This window comes from Lineus longissimus, chromosome 4 (genome assembly GCF_910592395.1).
Source record: "Lineus longissimus chromosome 4, tnLinLong1.2, whole genome shotgun sequence".
Classification (NCBI taxonomy): Eukaryota; Metazoa; Nemertea; class Pilidiophora; order Heteronemertea; family Lineidae; genus Lineus; species Lineus longissimus.
Window position 1 is genome coordinate 10884202 of NC_088311.1, and position 15612 is coordinate 10899813.

The 15612-nt window shown below is 40.5% G+C and overlaps 2 protein-coding genes and 1 long non-coding RNA gene across 3 annotated transcripts; 2 read left to right on the forward strand and 1 right to left on the reverse strand.

Moving 5' to 3' along the window:
- The first annotated feature begins 229 nt into the window (after positions 1-229).
- LOC135486030 (DNA-directed RNA polymerase III subunit RPC9-like) lies at positions 230-658 on the forward strand. The gene has a single exon (XM_064768486.1). The coding sequence runs from the start codon at positions 230-232 to the stop codon at positions 656-658; it is 429 nt and encodes a 142-aa protein (XP_064624556.1).
- A 5021-nt stretch (positions 659-5679) lies between these two features.
- On the reverse strand, positions 5680-9036 carry LOC135486398 (uncharacterized). The gene is made up of 4 exons (XM_064769160.1): positions 8598-9036; positions 7868-7966; positions 6912-6968; positions 5680-6217 (listed from the first exon to the last, which is right to left on the reverse strand). Exons 1-4 carry the CDS (start codon positions 8928-8930, stop codon positions 6128-6130), a joined length of 579 nt encoding a protein of 192 aa, XP_064625230.1. The 5' UTR covers positions 8931-9036; the 3' UTR covers positions 5680-6127.
- A 27-nt stretch (positions 9037-9063) lies between these two features.
- LOC135486399 (uncharacterized) lies at positions 9064-13151 on the forward strand. Its single transcript, XR_010446693.1, has 3 exons — positions 9064-10021; positions 10685-11458; positions 11679-13151. It is a non-coding gene; the product is annotated as an uncharacterized LOC135486399 (long non-coding RNA).
- Positions 13152-15612: the final 2461 nt, after the last annotated feature.

Consider the following 15612-nt stretch of genomic DNA (forward strand, 5'->3'; position numbering starts at 1 on the left):
TTCATTTTGTGGTTGTCGCACTGCTATCATTTGGACAAAAATGTGGCATTCGAACAAAACTTCCCTGATCCTGGTTCCATGATTTAAAAATCAATTACTTTGTTTCTTTCCAGACGTACTGTCTCATTGTGGGAGTTGCCTGGGGTTTTGCGATCTTCGCTGGTTTAATCACTTCACAAGCCTATCTGCAAGACACCATTTTGGCGACAAAGTAGTACCGACCCGGGAAATGGAGGTTATCAACGAAAATGCTGCGCTACTCAGTAACTACGAAGTGCTACACTTATTGACTGATTTGCAGGCAGGTGAAAATGGACAAAAGAAACCAAACAAATATCTTCAAAACTTAGCAACAATTTCTTACGAGACAACAAAGTATCTTGAAAAAACTCCCTGCAAGGATCAATCTCCGGAAATCATTGAGAAATTCATGAACTCATTGCTACGATATAATCTAACGAAGGCCGAGAAGTTACAGTTGTTGAATCATCGTCCCACAGCTGCCGTTGAGATTCAGTTATTGATCGAGGAAAGCGAGGAACGTTTAACTGAGGAACAGATCGAGGAATTGCTGCAGCTCGTCGCTGAATGTTTGATACCAGAATCCACAGAAAATGATGAGGAAGATGAGGACGAAGAGATGACAGAGGACACTTAGTGCTGAGCTATTCTCCGTATTGTGGTTGTTATCTTGATTTCTGTTATTCGTTTGAGAATTCATTGGTCTACCAGCCCTAAGCGAGGTTTTCGACATTGCCATATTTCAGCACCCCTATTTCAGTTCAGTTAAAAAGTACTCTCAGCTGAATGATATTTTCAGGATAAGTGCCATTCAATCTGAAATGTTGACAAGCTAAGAGTGAGACAAGTAAATCTTGCAGAAAAAGTTGTTGAAAGGAGACATAGCTAGCAGTGTGTGTCAACAATACAATTTTTATTGTGGCGTTGGGTGTATATTTTAGTCTAGGACATTAGCTTGGTTAGTCTGATACGTACATTAATACATGTAGTTGATAGACCTTGCTTTAGACTAACATATTACCAAGACATCAGACAGTGAGAACGTGATTAGGAAGTTTAGAAATTGACTTTTGTCGATTTAGTTAAGTTAGAGACAAAAAAAGGGCGAGAAGAATTTTCTTCAGAAGGGAAGGTGACTGTAGTGCATCGGAATTTTTTTCTGGAATTTTTGTGGACCATCTGTTTACAAACAATTAAAAATGGATGAATTTGAACCCATGATGTACTATATTCTGTTGGTACCTTCAACAGTGTTAGTGTCTGTGATTTTCTTCTTTATGATATGGATGGGTAGAAAATTCTTTGTAAATAATTGAGAGTTAGGAAATGGGTGTAAAAAAGCTGCCGTAGGAATTTAGTGGAGGTATATGTACTTACAAATTATTGTAGGATGTACAACAGGATTTGAGCCAGGTCTTTTTCCTGGACATGTAGGGGCGCTACCATCAGGGGTATAAAAACATTTCCCAAGAATTTTTTTACATGTCAGTGTCATTTCATCTTACTCCACTCCCGGTACTAAAAGCATGTCTTTCTATGTAAGGTAAAGTGGTACAATCATAGCCACGGTACAGTTATTTCCCCTACAGTGTAGAAAACAGCTGAAAGTACGCACTATAATTCACCAAGAGGCTATAAATGTACTGGGGCTATAATTGTATCACCTTACTTTATATCAAAAGGCACTTTCCATCAAGAAGGAAGAAAAACAGTATTTTTTAGATTTTCTCAAAGCCATCGTCTGAGATGGTGCATCACTGTACCAGCAGTGAGCACTCTGGGTAAAGGTTATGCAAAAAACCATCCCGACTAAAACCCTGTACCATGTGAACATGACTATATGATATGTATACATATGTGGCAAATGAATTTAATACGAAATGAAAATTAGAAGTCTGTCCCACTTGGTCATGAAGTTTATGTTTGTACACTTTTGGTGTTCAGTCTGAACTTGGTCACTCAGGAACCGCAATAACATATACATGCAGGGGGGAGAGCAGACTCCATTTCACGTAAAAAATGGCACTCTGATTTTTGATGATTTCCCATGGTGTTTGATAAAAATATTGTAGATAGATGCCAGCGATGCGATCATTGTAATGTTGTACATGCTTCCTTGAAATATTTTTGTTGTACTGCAATACAAATAATTTTTAGAGAACTCAAATGTTATGTCCTTTGTTCCTTCAACTTAAACCCTACTCAATTTGGTCAAAAGTATTTAATACCCAATTGTTTGAACATGCATTGGGTATAAATTTCAACCATGCCATTGTTGTAGGCTGATAAATATAATGCAAAGTTTAAGCAAATTTGCATGAAAATAAAAATATTCTGATTGTTCGGACTGGATGTGACTATGACACTGGGATCGACAGTGTTGGAACAACACCATTTGTTGGTCTGGATTGGCTTGACTGTGTCACGGAGATCCACATTGATGGAACTGTGCCTTTGATAGGTCTGAACTGGTTGACTATGTCATGTATGTCGCTGAAATCCACAGAGTTGGAACAAAGTCTCTGATCTGCCTGGATCGGTTGGGACTATGTCACTGAGATCCACAGCGTTGGAACAATGTCTCTGATCTTCCTGGATCGGTTGGGACTATGTCACTGAGATCCACAGAGTTGGAACAATGTCTCTGATCTTCCTGGATCGGTTGGGACTATGTCACTGAGAGCCACAGCGTTGGAACAATGTCTCGGATCTGCCTGGACTGGTTGGGACTATGTCACTGAGATCCACAGAGTTGGAACAATGTCTCTGATCTTCCTGGATCGGTTGGGACTATGTCACTGAGAGCCACAGCGTTGGAACAATGTCTCTGATCTGCCTGGACCGGTTGGGACTATGTCACTGAGATCCACAGAGTTGGAACAATGTCTCCGATCTGCCTGGACCGGTTGTGACTATGTCACTGAGATCCACAGCGTTGGAACAATGTCTCTGATCTGCCTGGACTGGTTGGGACTATGTCACTGAGATCCACAGCGTTGGAACAATGTCTCTGATCTTCCTGGACCGGTTGGGACTATGTCACTGAGATCCACAGCGTTGGAACAATGTCTCTGATCTGCCTGGACCGCTTGGGACTATGTCACTGAGATCCACAGCATTGGAACAATGTCTCTGATCTTCCTGGACCGGTTGGGACTATGTCACTGAGATCCACAGCGTTGGAACAATGTCTCTGATCTTCCTGGACCGGTTGGGACTATGTCACTGAGATCCACAGAGTTGGAACAATGTCTCCGATCTGCCTGGACCGGTTGTGACTATGTCACTGAGATCCACAGCGTTGGAACAATGTCTCTGATCTGCCTGGACTGGTTGGGACTATGTCACTGAGATCCACAGAGTTGGAACAATGTCTCTGATCTTCCTGGATCGGTTGGGACTATGTCACTGAGAGCCACAGCGTTGGAACAATGTCTCTGATCTGCCTGGACCGGTTGGGACTATGTCACTGAGATCCACAGAGTTGGAACAATGTCTCCGATCTGCCTGGACCGGTTGTGACTATGTCACTGAGATCCACAGCGTTGGAACAATGTCTCTGATCTGCCTGGACTGGTTGGGACTATGTCACTGAGATCCACAGCGTTGGAACAATGTCTCTGATCTTCCTGGACCGGTTGGGACTATGTCACTGAGATCCACAGCGTTGGAACAATGTCTCTGATCTGCCTGGACCGGTTGGGACTATGTCACTGAGATCCACAGCATTGGAACAATGTCTCTGATCTTCCTGGACCGGTTGGGACTATGTCACTGAGATCCACAGCGTTGGAACAATGTCTCTGATCTTCCTGGACCGGTTGGGACTATGTCACTGAGATCCACAGCGTTGGAACAATGTCTCTGATCTGCCTGGACCGGTTGTGACTGTGTCACTGAGATCCACACTGATGGAACTGTGCCTTTGATTGGTCTGAACTGGTTGACTATGTCATGTTTGTCGCTGAAATCCACAGAGTTGGAACAATGTCTCTGATCTGCCTGGACTGGTTGGGACTATGTCACTGAGATCCACAGAGTTGGAACAATGTCTCTGATCTGCCTGGACTGGTTGGGACTATGTCACTGAGATCCACAGAGTTGGAACAATGTCTCTGATCTGCCTGGACCGGTTGTGACTATGTCACTGAGATCCACAGAGTTGGAACAATGTCTCTGATCTGCCTGGACCGGTTGTGACTATGTCACTGAGATCCACAGAGTTGGAACAATGTCTCCGATCTGCCTGGACCGGTTGTGACTATGTCACTGAGATCCACAGAGTTGGAACAATGTCTCCGATCTGCCTGGACCGGTTGTGACTACATCACTGAGATCCACAGTGCTGGAATAAGGCCTTTTATCTGCTGGAGTAGTTGTGACATGTCACTAAAGATCCTCAGAGCCAGAAAAGTTGGAACATTGTCTTTGATCTGTCTGGTTGTGACTATGTCACCGAGATCCACAGATCAACAATCCCTTTAATATGTCTGGATTGGATGTGACTATGTCACTTTGATTCACAGTGATAGAAAGTGCTTTTGATCTGTCTGAGCAGATTGTGACCATGTCACTGAGATTGAATGTGTTGGAGCTGTGCCTCTGATATGTCTGGACTGGGTTCTGACTATGTTCCTGAGATCAACTGTGTCGAAACAGTGCCTTCTGTCTTTTTCTATTTGTGACTATAGCCATGAGGTCCACAGTGTTCGGGCGGACTATTTCGTTGAGAGCAACATTGTTGTAACAGTGCCTTTGATGTGTCTAGACCGATTCACTGTATTGGCCATGATCAGTCTGGACTTGTTGTGACTACAGTTCCACAGTGTTGAAACAGTGCCTTTGATCTATCTGGAATGGTGGTGACCATGTCACAAATATTCAATGTGTTGCAGCTGTGGCTCTTCTTTTTTGGGCGTTCGCTTTGGATTTGGAGGTGATTATCTCCAGGGGGTATTCCTCCTCCAAGGTGGGATGAGCATTTTAGCGTGCCACTACAGTGCCAGTTCGGTTTATTTGCCCTGTGATTCCAACTTTGGCCAGACATACAGAGGTAGAGTCCATGCAAGCTACTCATGTTTCTCACTTGGTGGAGTCTTTGGCTTGCCCTGGCATAGACACCAGATACACTCACCAAGGTTTTACATCTCATTCAAAGGACTGTGAAGAGCCAGGAATGTTAGTTCCTTGAAAGCCTTGGTTCTCCCCCCGAGCCCTATTGCGTGGTCAGTTCTCCCCGGGCCATATTGCGTGGTCACCAGCAGAATCACAAGGCTATGAACAGTGCCTCTGATCTGTCTGGACTGTGACTACACTGTGCAGATAAACTGCATCGAAAAAGTGCCTTGATATTTTTGTTTGCGACTATATCGACGGTGTTAGAACTGTGCCTCCGATTGGACAGGACTGGTTGTGACAATGCCACGAGATCCAATACGTTTGAAGTGCCTTTGTCCTGTCCAGTTAGGACTAGGCCACTGAGATCAACAGAGTTAAAACTGTGGCTCTGATCAGTCTGGACTGGTTGTGACTATTTTGATGTCGGTAATCCATGAGTATTTTAGATCCCCTGCGGAGCATGTCAATCCCAAAACTACCTTATTTACTGTCAATGAAAAAGATAAACATGGCAAGTAAAAAACAAAGGTAAATTATTCTTTTCAAATACTTTATTCATATTTCACACATACAATATGTACAATTTTTACTATTCCATGGCTTGAAGTGTGATATTCACCATTTCTACTATCAGAACCACCAACTGAAATATGATTTTACAACATGGTCATGCATATACTCAGGCCGACCTTAAGTTGACAACAAAGATAAATGAAAAAGCCACAGCACAGCATTCTGAGTTGTAAATTTCTTTTCTTGTGATATTGTATCCTTGTCTGTGTGATGAAGCTAAAGAATGATTTGCAAGTTAAGTGACAATTAGTACTTGCACATTTTGAACCAACTTGAGGTCGGCTGGAGGATAGAACCACTCCTGGAGAAGTCTTGAATGTTTTCCTCAACTGTCATAAGAAATTCTAACAAATTTATATTCCAAGCACACTGACTATATCAACCATTATTTCCTAATCAACTTCAAACAAAATGTCTATATTAGACTGGTTCCAGTCTTTGAGAATTTCTTGTCGTAGAACTGGTCGGGCCTTTTGTGAACTGCGTTCGGATAATTTTCATCAGTCTGCAATGAAAGCGTATTCTGCATATGAGTAAACTTACAAATTAGTGCGAGACATGAGGACAAGCCTCTTAGGCTCCTTGCTTTAAGCATCATTTTCTCCTCCCTTTCGATTTTTCAAATGATGTTCCTGAGATTATCTATCAATCATGGTGTGGTGCTTAAATTTGTTACCGGGTAAGAGCAGACGAAATACTTTTTGTGACAATAATGGTTACTCATGTCAGGACAATGCTATGACAACAGGTGCAGATGGGACAATAAAGTATGGCGTTGCCTCACAGCGCTGGCTAGCGGTTATAATGTTTCAAGAATGATAAGTAGCCCAACAGATGATCACATCTTATCAAGCCACCCAACTCCAAATCATAAATGCATGCACCACTGCATAACTTCTAAGCCAACTGCAAAGTGAAACAAGAAGTCGAAGGAGTATTTTGCAGAAATCAGAAACCTCTCTATCAAGGACACCCTGGGGACTGACAAGTGAAGTCCTTGATAGAGAGGTGTCCTGATTAGAGAGGTCAAATTAAGTGGAAACACCCAATTTGGGACCAAAACTAGTGTCCTTAATAGAGAGGTTGTCCTTAATATAGAGGTGTCTGCTAAGGGAGGTTCTACTGTATATGCCGAACTGGATATCGTAAGCCAGATCTATCTTTGAGACTTAAAAAAAAAAATTAACTGAAATACTTACAGGCAGCATCGGCGGTCTGCTGATACTCATGTGCCATCCTTTTGACAATTCCCAATCCTGAAATTAATGAAAGTATCATTATCATCATCATTACAGCCTGGAGATTGAGATTGACTTAACCCAAGTGGTGAATGTTGGTTCCCTCATGAACCTATGTTTTTTTCAACACAACAAGAGAGAACTACAATGCTCAAATGTATGCAATGTATTACAACACCACTCAATCGTTGGACATAATGTCATTAATATGTCTCAAGAAGAAAGGGTTAGAAATCCACAAAGAAAAAATTCCGTATGTAAAATTTACAGTGGAATTTCGCGGCTGTGACGGAGTCCTGTGAAAACCAGTGAGATGTAACAGACAGTCATCACCTGAACCCAATATGTATTGACAGAATTGATATTTTATTTAGAAGCAAATAACAGACACTGAAATGTTGACATAACACAGACTGCATTTTTAAACAAAATGAAAAATTACACAATGATCACTTTTGTGAGAGATTGTAGTTTACTGACTCTCCAAGGTGGATTTTGTTTATTTTTTATTCATTTTGTACATTTCATGCATTTTGCACATCACCTCTCCCAAGTGGAATTTTAAGGCAAATCAGTCAAAGAGACCTCCCAAGAATCTCACACCATCTGCAAGCTTTGAAACAGGCACCTTTTGACTGTAAAGGTCGTAGAATGAACCAGAGACAGAATGGAGTACACTGCCAGAATAGACGAATTCGAAGAAGTTTGTTTTGGAACTGACCAGTCATGCGTTTCAACTTGAACAAAGGATCGCTGTGTCTCTAGGCATTGACCATTGTCCGAATTTGGCTTAGGCCTTCTGACGTGTTCTGAGTGTGCGCATTTGATTTGTTTTGGCACTGATTCGTCTTCTTCGAATTTGTCTATACTCGAAAAGTGTACTAAGTTTGAGCAGCCTGTACGATGTATGAACTTACAGAAGAGTTGTATTTCAGGTGGTAGCAAGCGGCATACAAGGCAAACAGTCCCATGCCAAATTTTGGTGCAAAGTACCGGAACATGGCGGCTTGTGAACCCTGAAGAAAAAAACAAAAATCATACCATTTATGCTGAGCTACAGAAGAAACATACGCTGGTACAATTATAGCTTCAGTAGAATTAAAGCCTTACTGTGCACTGATGTGTACTACCAGCTAGTTTCTCCACAGCAGAGGCTATAATTGTACTGGGGCTTTAATTGTGCCTCTTTACCTTATACTGTTACACATCATTCAATCAAGGTGAAACTAGTCTACTTCATGTTTGCATCTTTGGATTGTGAATTGATATTATAGTAATAGATCTAGTTCTGACATCGTTTATAAGTTTTCCAATGACACTTAAGAAGCTTGCCCGGAAGTGGCAACGGTACGTTTACTTTTAGACAAGGGGAGACTGCTAAAATGTGGAATCGGGAATGATTCCATTCTCGCTTGCCAGTTGGCAAATTACACATTTTACTTTTAGTTTTAGCAGTCTCCCATTGTCAAAAATGTACTGTCGCCAATTCTGGGCCAACTTCTTAAGTGTCGTACTCTGTCGCGGTGTCACTTCTCTGAAAGGCTACGTCTCTTTCAGCTGCTCATCATCTGATCATCATGCCAGTTCCACAGACTACACTACACAGCCAGAGAGAAGCCTACACTAAACACTACACCATACACTCACGAGGATAGGTTTCAAAGCTTTCAAGAAAAGGAAATCTGCCGGAGCTCTATACATTCGTCGAATAGGATTCAATGGCTTGAGTTCAGGGACGTGAACGGGTTCATGAGGTGCAAGTTTTTGATCAAGAACCCACTGCTTCCGAAGCGCACGCACTTCATCGGTCATGGGAGAGGCCAACCGCGATCGTTCACCCGGTACAGGCTCAATTGAAAATGGAGGAAACTTTCCACCCCTTCTTTCATCATGCAATTTCATTAATTTTTCCTTGTAAAGTGTTCTTTTGTAGGCATTTTGAGCGTGGGTCACCTTCGCGGTGTACGACGGATCCGCCATTTTGAACACTCTCCTTTGGGTAGGTGTAAACTGTGGACGAAAGTGTGGACGAAAGTGTGGACAGTGGCCCTCTAAGTTTGGTGGGCTGGCATTTCTTTGTCTTTCAATATATTTAAAAGAAATTGCAGTATATTATTCACAATGTGATCTTATTTCTGTTCCTGAAAAGTTGTTTTCAGTGTATTTTCTCCTTGAAATCGATCACTTCAGGTACTATTACTGTGCATACCTAGCTAAATTAGTGTCTAGTTTCGTCTCTGATGACATTTATTTCGTAAAAATCGCTGTTTTTTTCTAAAAAGGTGTTTTGTGGTCATTTTGGCTGTTTATTTCGAGGGTACGGTAGGAGGTCATCGTTCACTCGATAACTCTTTTTAAAATGAAATAAAAGCGTTTTAAGATACATGATATGAATTGATATTAATATTCGTTAAGTGGGATTGTCGGTGGACGTTCATTGGTGAACAGTTGTGCTGGAATTACGAAAATATATCGATATCGTTGAGAGTTCATTCATTAGGGGCCTGTTCTCAATTTTCCTTACAACGCCTCTAGCACTGGGCAATTGCCACCATCTTGAAAAGCAGTGCCGCGGATGGCTATCGCATCGCCACTACGCATGAGAACACGATGGCTGCCCTGCGCTGCATTGATAGTTCGTAATAAATTCACATAAAAACACACCAGAAGATCTCCGATTTTATTTACAAAGATCATATTTTGTTATTTATTGATAAAACAAGCCATTTTACCACAGCAGGTGACACATATTAGGCCTGAATAAGACTTTAGAATTTGAAGTGGTGGTGACGATGCCGATATCCAAGATGGCGGAATTATACCAGTGGTCAAATCTCATCTATTTTGGGTAATTGCATCATTATTTCTTTTTGTGATTGGTGATTTGTAAAATTGAGAATGATTGAAAAATCAGTATTTTTTCACCCAAAGGCATGAGTGAACATTTGATAAGTTTATTGTGATTTAATTGGTAATTTGGTCGACATTTTGACAATTATATTTAGCAATATTTCGATAAATGCGGACCTGCTTCTTCCTCTTTTCGCAGTGACGGTGTTTCGATAACTCAGGTCAGTTTCACGGCAAAAATAAGTGGTAGTTTTGAAATTCGAATGTGCATTTATTGATGTAACGATAAAGTACAATTCCGAGAATAATTAGTGAAAGTTTCAGTAGGTGTCGATTTTTGTAAAGTAGTGTATAGGCGATGGATTGGCTCAGCCATGTGCTCGTCGTGTCAGCGGGGCGCAAGCCGTCATGGGATGGGGGATGTACACTACTACAATGCACGTGATTGATGGTTGAACATTCATTCTCGTTGACAGTGTATTATTGAAATATTTGATTGTGATGATGGTGTATTGTACTAGGCCTTGCATGCTCCCAACGTGTGGCATATTTCACATTGATACTACCAGTATCAATTACAAAAAAATAGATTGTGAGTAACAATAGGCCTACAAACAATGCTACATGTCATGAGGGTGGGAACGGGGAAGGGGGGGTAACTGTCTCGACGTCCCGTTAGGAAAAAAGGCTTATCCCGTTTCCCAATACGCAATTTTAGCCGAATCGTGACGCAAAACACGGCTTGTCTCGAATCCCGCTAAAATAAGGGTGTCTATCCCGAATCCCGAGTTATTTTCGGCCCATCCCAGTGTCCCGAAAATACCCGTTCTCCCCCTCATACATAGTAGACCATATTGTCACATTGATGTTTTCTTTCATTACAGTTAGACTTCGAGATCTACATTTTCGACAAAGGCCTGGTGTAATATTATTACGTACTTGATGAAGGTAATATTAATTTCTTCAAATTTGAAGCATGACGTTAATGGAGTACCAGCACAACTTCATTGACTGCTACGTGGCGCTGGTGGAAACTAAGGTATTGCATCGCTCATATCACTTGAAAAAAACATTTACCCTAGTTACGACCAAAGCTGCTTAGCAGAGGGCGATACCTCATCAGGAGCGCCACAATCATATCATTGGTGTGAAAGCATTTGTATGAAGTTTTTCAGTTCTCAATGTGTTCGAAACCTTAATTGTGAATTTGTGCACTTCGAATTCAAATTTACGTCACTACGTTAGTTTGACATCCATTGATGTCACGGTAATTTCACTGTTATGCTGTGCTGCTTTCAGTTTTAATGACACGAATGAGTACAAGTACATTACATTTTTCGACGAAGGCCTTCTGTAATTTCATACGCTTCTTACGGTTAGTATTGATTCATAATTTCTAGTAAAAAAGTTAATTTTGAAAGTGAAAAATATGTTACAATACAATAGACCTGCAAATACCATATACGCAAGTTTTGAACAAATATCACACATATTCCCCAGTTGACTTGTGATGATATTGATAATGGTGGTGGTGGTGTTATCATGTACATGGCTTCTAACGTAGTAAGTGTTTTCTTTTCAGCAACATTCAATAGATTTATTTACTGTATTATCATTTCGACCAAGGCGAATTCGACACTTCAATTCAATTACACAAGGTTAGTAACTTTTGTTCACAAAATCCAAATGGAGGCAAATACAGAACAATCAAACTTAGTCATTCCAGTCAGTTAGTGAAGCACAGTGAAAACTGTCGGGAGCAGTGCAACTGATGGCATGTCAAACTTCCAGTGACTGTCCCTGTCCATATATTTCAAGACAGTACAAATCTTGTAATCATTTTGTTTATGCAATGTACGTTATTATGTATCATTTCAGCACAATCAAACTTAGTCATTCCAGTCAGTTACTGAAGCACAGCGAAAACTGTCTGAATTAGTGCTGCTGATGGCATGTAATTACTCTACTACCACTACCAGTGACAGTCAATGTCCAAATATTTTCAAGTGTGCGAAATTAGAACTCGTCTACTTCTTAGTGTTATTTGAATGCAATGTATGTTATAAAAATATTTTTTCAACACTATATCAACATTCTCATTCCTGTCAGTTTCTGAAAATCAGCTAAAGCAATCGCTACCAATGCAGCGGATAACAGCAATTCTTTTTGTTCCCAATGCCCATCCATGACAATATATTTCACGCATGTGACAATCATGTAATCATCGTGTTTTTTGTGTTCTATTCATGCAATAAATAAATTCAGTATTTTCAAATCATTGGTGCTACAAAACTATTCTCATTATAGATTATTCATATTTTATAAAATGCTGTCATGTCAAATTTTGTGTCCTATAAATCATAATGAAGTCGGCATTTTATATACAACTTTTGTACTCCTCCTAAATAAACATACAAATCTTGTTTTATGTAAACTTTGTATATGTGACCCGTCACAGCAAAACCAGGCGCATGTCGCTCTGAGCTTGGCAGGTTGAGACGGACTGTTCTAATCTTTCATTAGCGACACCATTTCTTACCAGAGTGCCTCCTTCATTCATACATCTTGTACTTTAACTCAAGATACCCATCTTTGAATATTTTTAGTATACCAAGTACTACAATGTCAATGTATTGAAGTCATGTTCTTGTAGTGTTATTGGCTTTCTATTATCTTGTCAAAATACCACTTGGTTCTCGCAAAATCTCAATCAAAACAAATGCTATTGCATGTATTGCATATTCTAACAGCTATCCACTGTATCGATTTATCCATCATCTGTACTATTTGTCACAAAAATGTTATATTATGTAAATCATATTTCATTACATAATGCACACTGCCAATTACTGCTGAACCATTCATATGTCATTTAAATAAATAATTTTCAACTTTTTAAAACCGTCTTATAGTACTGTTCTTGTCACTTAGCTGAACCAATTGCTCTATAGCATGAAATTTCCAGAAATGCCCCAGGGACTGAAAAGTGCTGTTTTAACAGAGAGGTGTCCTAAACTGAGAAGTCGAGTTGAATGGAAACAACCAATTTGGAACAAAAAACTACTGTCCTTATTAAAGAGGTTGTCCTCAATAGAAAGGTGTCCACAAAAAGTAGGTCCACTGTATATGAAAGTACAAACCCTGGTACATGTAGTGACATCATCTACTCCTCGATGTGGACACCTGCAAATGCAGCGACAATGTCACATCAGTTATTTAATTCATCGTCCTTTGTGCAGATGGCACCACCCATCAAACATGTTGGTGACGAATAGTGTCGCAGCATTTCGTCACCGAGCTTTCACGAAAATGCACTGTCATTCATTCAGCCATAAGTGTAAGACTGTAGGATTGTTTCCAACCAAAACGTTCGAAATGTGTCAAGCATTCGGAACACCCAAAGACTGATTAGAGAAGTCAAAATTGAATGGAAACAACCAATTTGGAACCAAAACTAGTGTCCTTATTGGAAAGGTTGTCTTTAATAGAGAGGTGTCTACTAACGGAGGTTCCACTGTATATAATGTAGGAACCCTGGTTGTGACATTGTCCACTCCTCCAGCTGCACACCACCAAATCCACAACAATGTCACACCAGTTATTTAGTTCATCATGCTTATGGTCATTGTACTTTCATCTTATGTAAAATGTAACTTTTTACACGGTTTCAATAAACGATTTGTAATTTGTAATTTGTAAATTATAAATTTCACTAATAATTTGACGCTGCCAATTCCACTGGTCTTCGAAATACGTAAGCTACACTGTTGACGACTATGACACTCCTCACAAACCACATTGTGAATCAGACGCCGATAGGCTTGTTATGCATTATAATCTTTTTAATGGGTCAGCGAAAGAAAAAAGAAAAAAATATTTTGATGGGTGATTTTGATCAATGAGTGGACGGTCTTTTTTGCCCCTTTTTTGAAGGTTTTCGAAGTGGCCTTTGACTTTGTGGACGGGGAAATGCGAGGTCTAGTGTCCAAATGTGGACTAATTATCAAAGAATTTGTTGAAACTGTGATATTTCTAACTAGTCCAAATAATATTCTTTCACAAAAACTACTTTTATTTGAATGACAATGACAATATCATTCAGTTGTAGGCAAAAATAGTTGGCCCTCTCTCAGACCAACTTTTCGTTGATCCAAGATTGCGGCACCACTGAAGCCCTGTTGAAAGGTTACTGTAAATCAGTCAGGAGCTATACTACTCAGTTTCACTGAGACAAGTCATACTGTAAAACAGATCAGGATATGTTATTTCCTCCGATTAGGGGCCAATGTACATTCACTGATGCTATATCATTGTCACCATTTGTAACTAATGAATTATGGCCTATTTTTTTATCGTCATTCTTACATATCGGGTCATTCACTCGATACAATAGTCCGTACCGGTACTCCCTCATGCGCAAAGAGGAGTCTTGTTGTAGGCCCTGTTTGCAAAAGGATGTGGCCGAGTCAATATGAAACTTAGCCACTTTGTCATTACACTCCAGACACAGTTGATTGGCCTTGTTTCTCTAATTCCGTATCCTCATAATTGCCTCTTAACCATTTACACCTCTGTGTCGCCATATCCGGGCCCTTACTCGGAACCGGACATTTTCTCAGTTCTACTTGGAATTCATCTTTGGAACTGGACCTTTTTCTCAGTTACCCTGTTAACATTGCTGTGTGAGACTTTGCCCTTGTGAACTGAAGGGACTGAACTGAACATTGCTACATTTTGCTACACGAACTCTCATAACTAATAATGCTTTATTTCAGCAGCTGGCTATATAAATATTGTACATAATTTTCTCTTATAATAAACTCTTTGTTATTTTGATATAGGTGTTCAGCTGTTTTTACAGAGAGGTACCAGTGCCTTGAAAGCCGCTACGTCACAAGGTTGTCCTCCGACAAGGACATGATGTACTGGATGAAGAACTCCCTATTCAGGGTGTCTCAAAGACAGTAGGTTGTCCTCCGACAAGGACATGATGTACTGGATGAAGGGCTCCCTATTCAGGGTGTCTCAAAAGACAGTAGGTTGTCCTCCAAATAGGACATTATATACTGGATGAAGAACGCCCTATTCAGGGTGTCTCAAAAGACAGTAGGTTGTCCTCCAACAAGGACATGATGTACTGGATGAAGAACTCCCTATTCAGGGTGTCTCAAAAGACAACAGGTTGTCCTCTGACAAGGACATGATGTACTGGATGAAGAACTCCCTATTCAGGGTGTCTCAAAAGACAGTAGGTTGTCCTCTGACAAGGACATGATGTACTGGATGAAGGACTCCCTATTCAGGCTGTCACAAAAGACAATAGGTTGTCCTCCGACAAGGACATGATGTACTGGATGAAGAACGCCCTATTCAGGGTGTCTCAAAATACAGTAGGTTGCCCTCGAACAAGGGCATGTTGTACTGGATGAAGAACTCCCTATTCAGGGTGTCTCAAAGACAATAGGTTGTCCTCTGACAAAAACGCATTTTTGAAGAGGTTTCTGATCAGGAGTCCGAGGAGAGCCGCCATCTCGGATCAAAGAAAATGGTTCTGAGCAGCTGAGAGAGGGCCAACTATTTTTGCCTACAACTGAATGATATTGTCATTGTCATTCAAATAAAAGTAGTTTTTGTGAAAGAATATTATTTGGACTAGTTAGAAATATCACAGTTTCAACAAATTCTTTGATAATTAGTCCACATTTGGACACTAGACCTCGCATTTCCCCGTCCACAAAGTCAAAGGCCACTTCGAAAACCTTCAAAAAAGGGGCAAAAAAGCCCGTCCACTCATTGATCAAAATCACCCATC

Coding starts and splice junctions, on each gene's coding strand:
- LOC135486030 (XM_064768486.1), top strand. CDS start 230: ATGGAGGTTATCAACGAAAATGCTGCGCTACTCAGTAACTACGAAGTG.
- LOC135486398 (XM_064769160.1), bottom strand. CDS start 8,930: ATGGCGGATCCGTCGTACACCGCGAAGGTGACCCACGCTCAAAATGCC. Junction 7,967..8,597: donor AAGCTTTGAAACCTATCCTC/GTGAGTGTATGG, acceptor TTTTTTCTTCAG/GGTTCACAAGCCGCCATGTT. Junction 6,218..6,911: donor GCAGACCGCCGATGCTGCCT/GTAAGTATTTCA, acceptor CTTTCATTGCAG/ACTGATGAAAATTATCCGAA.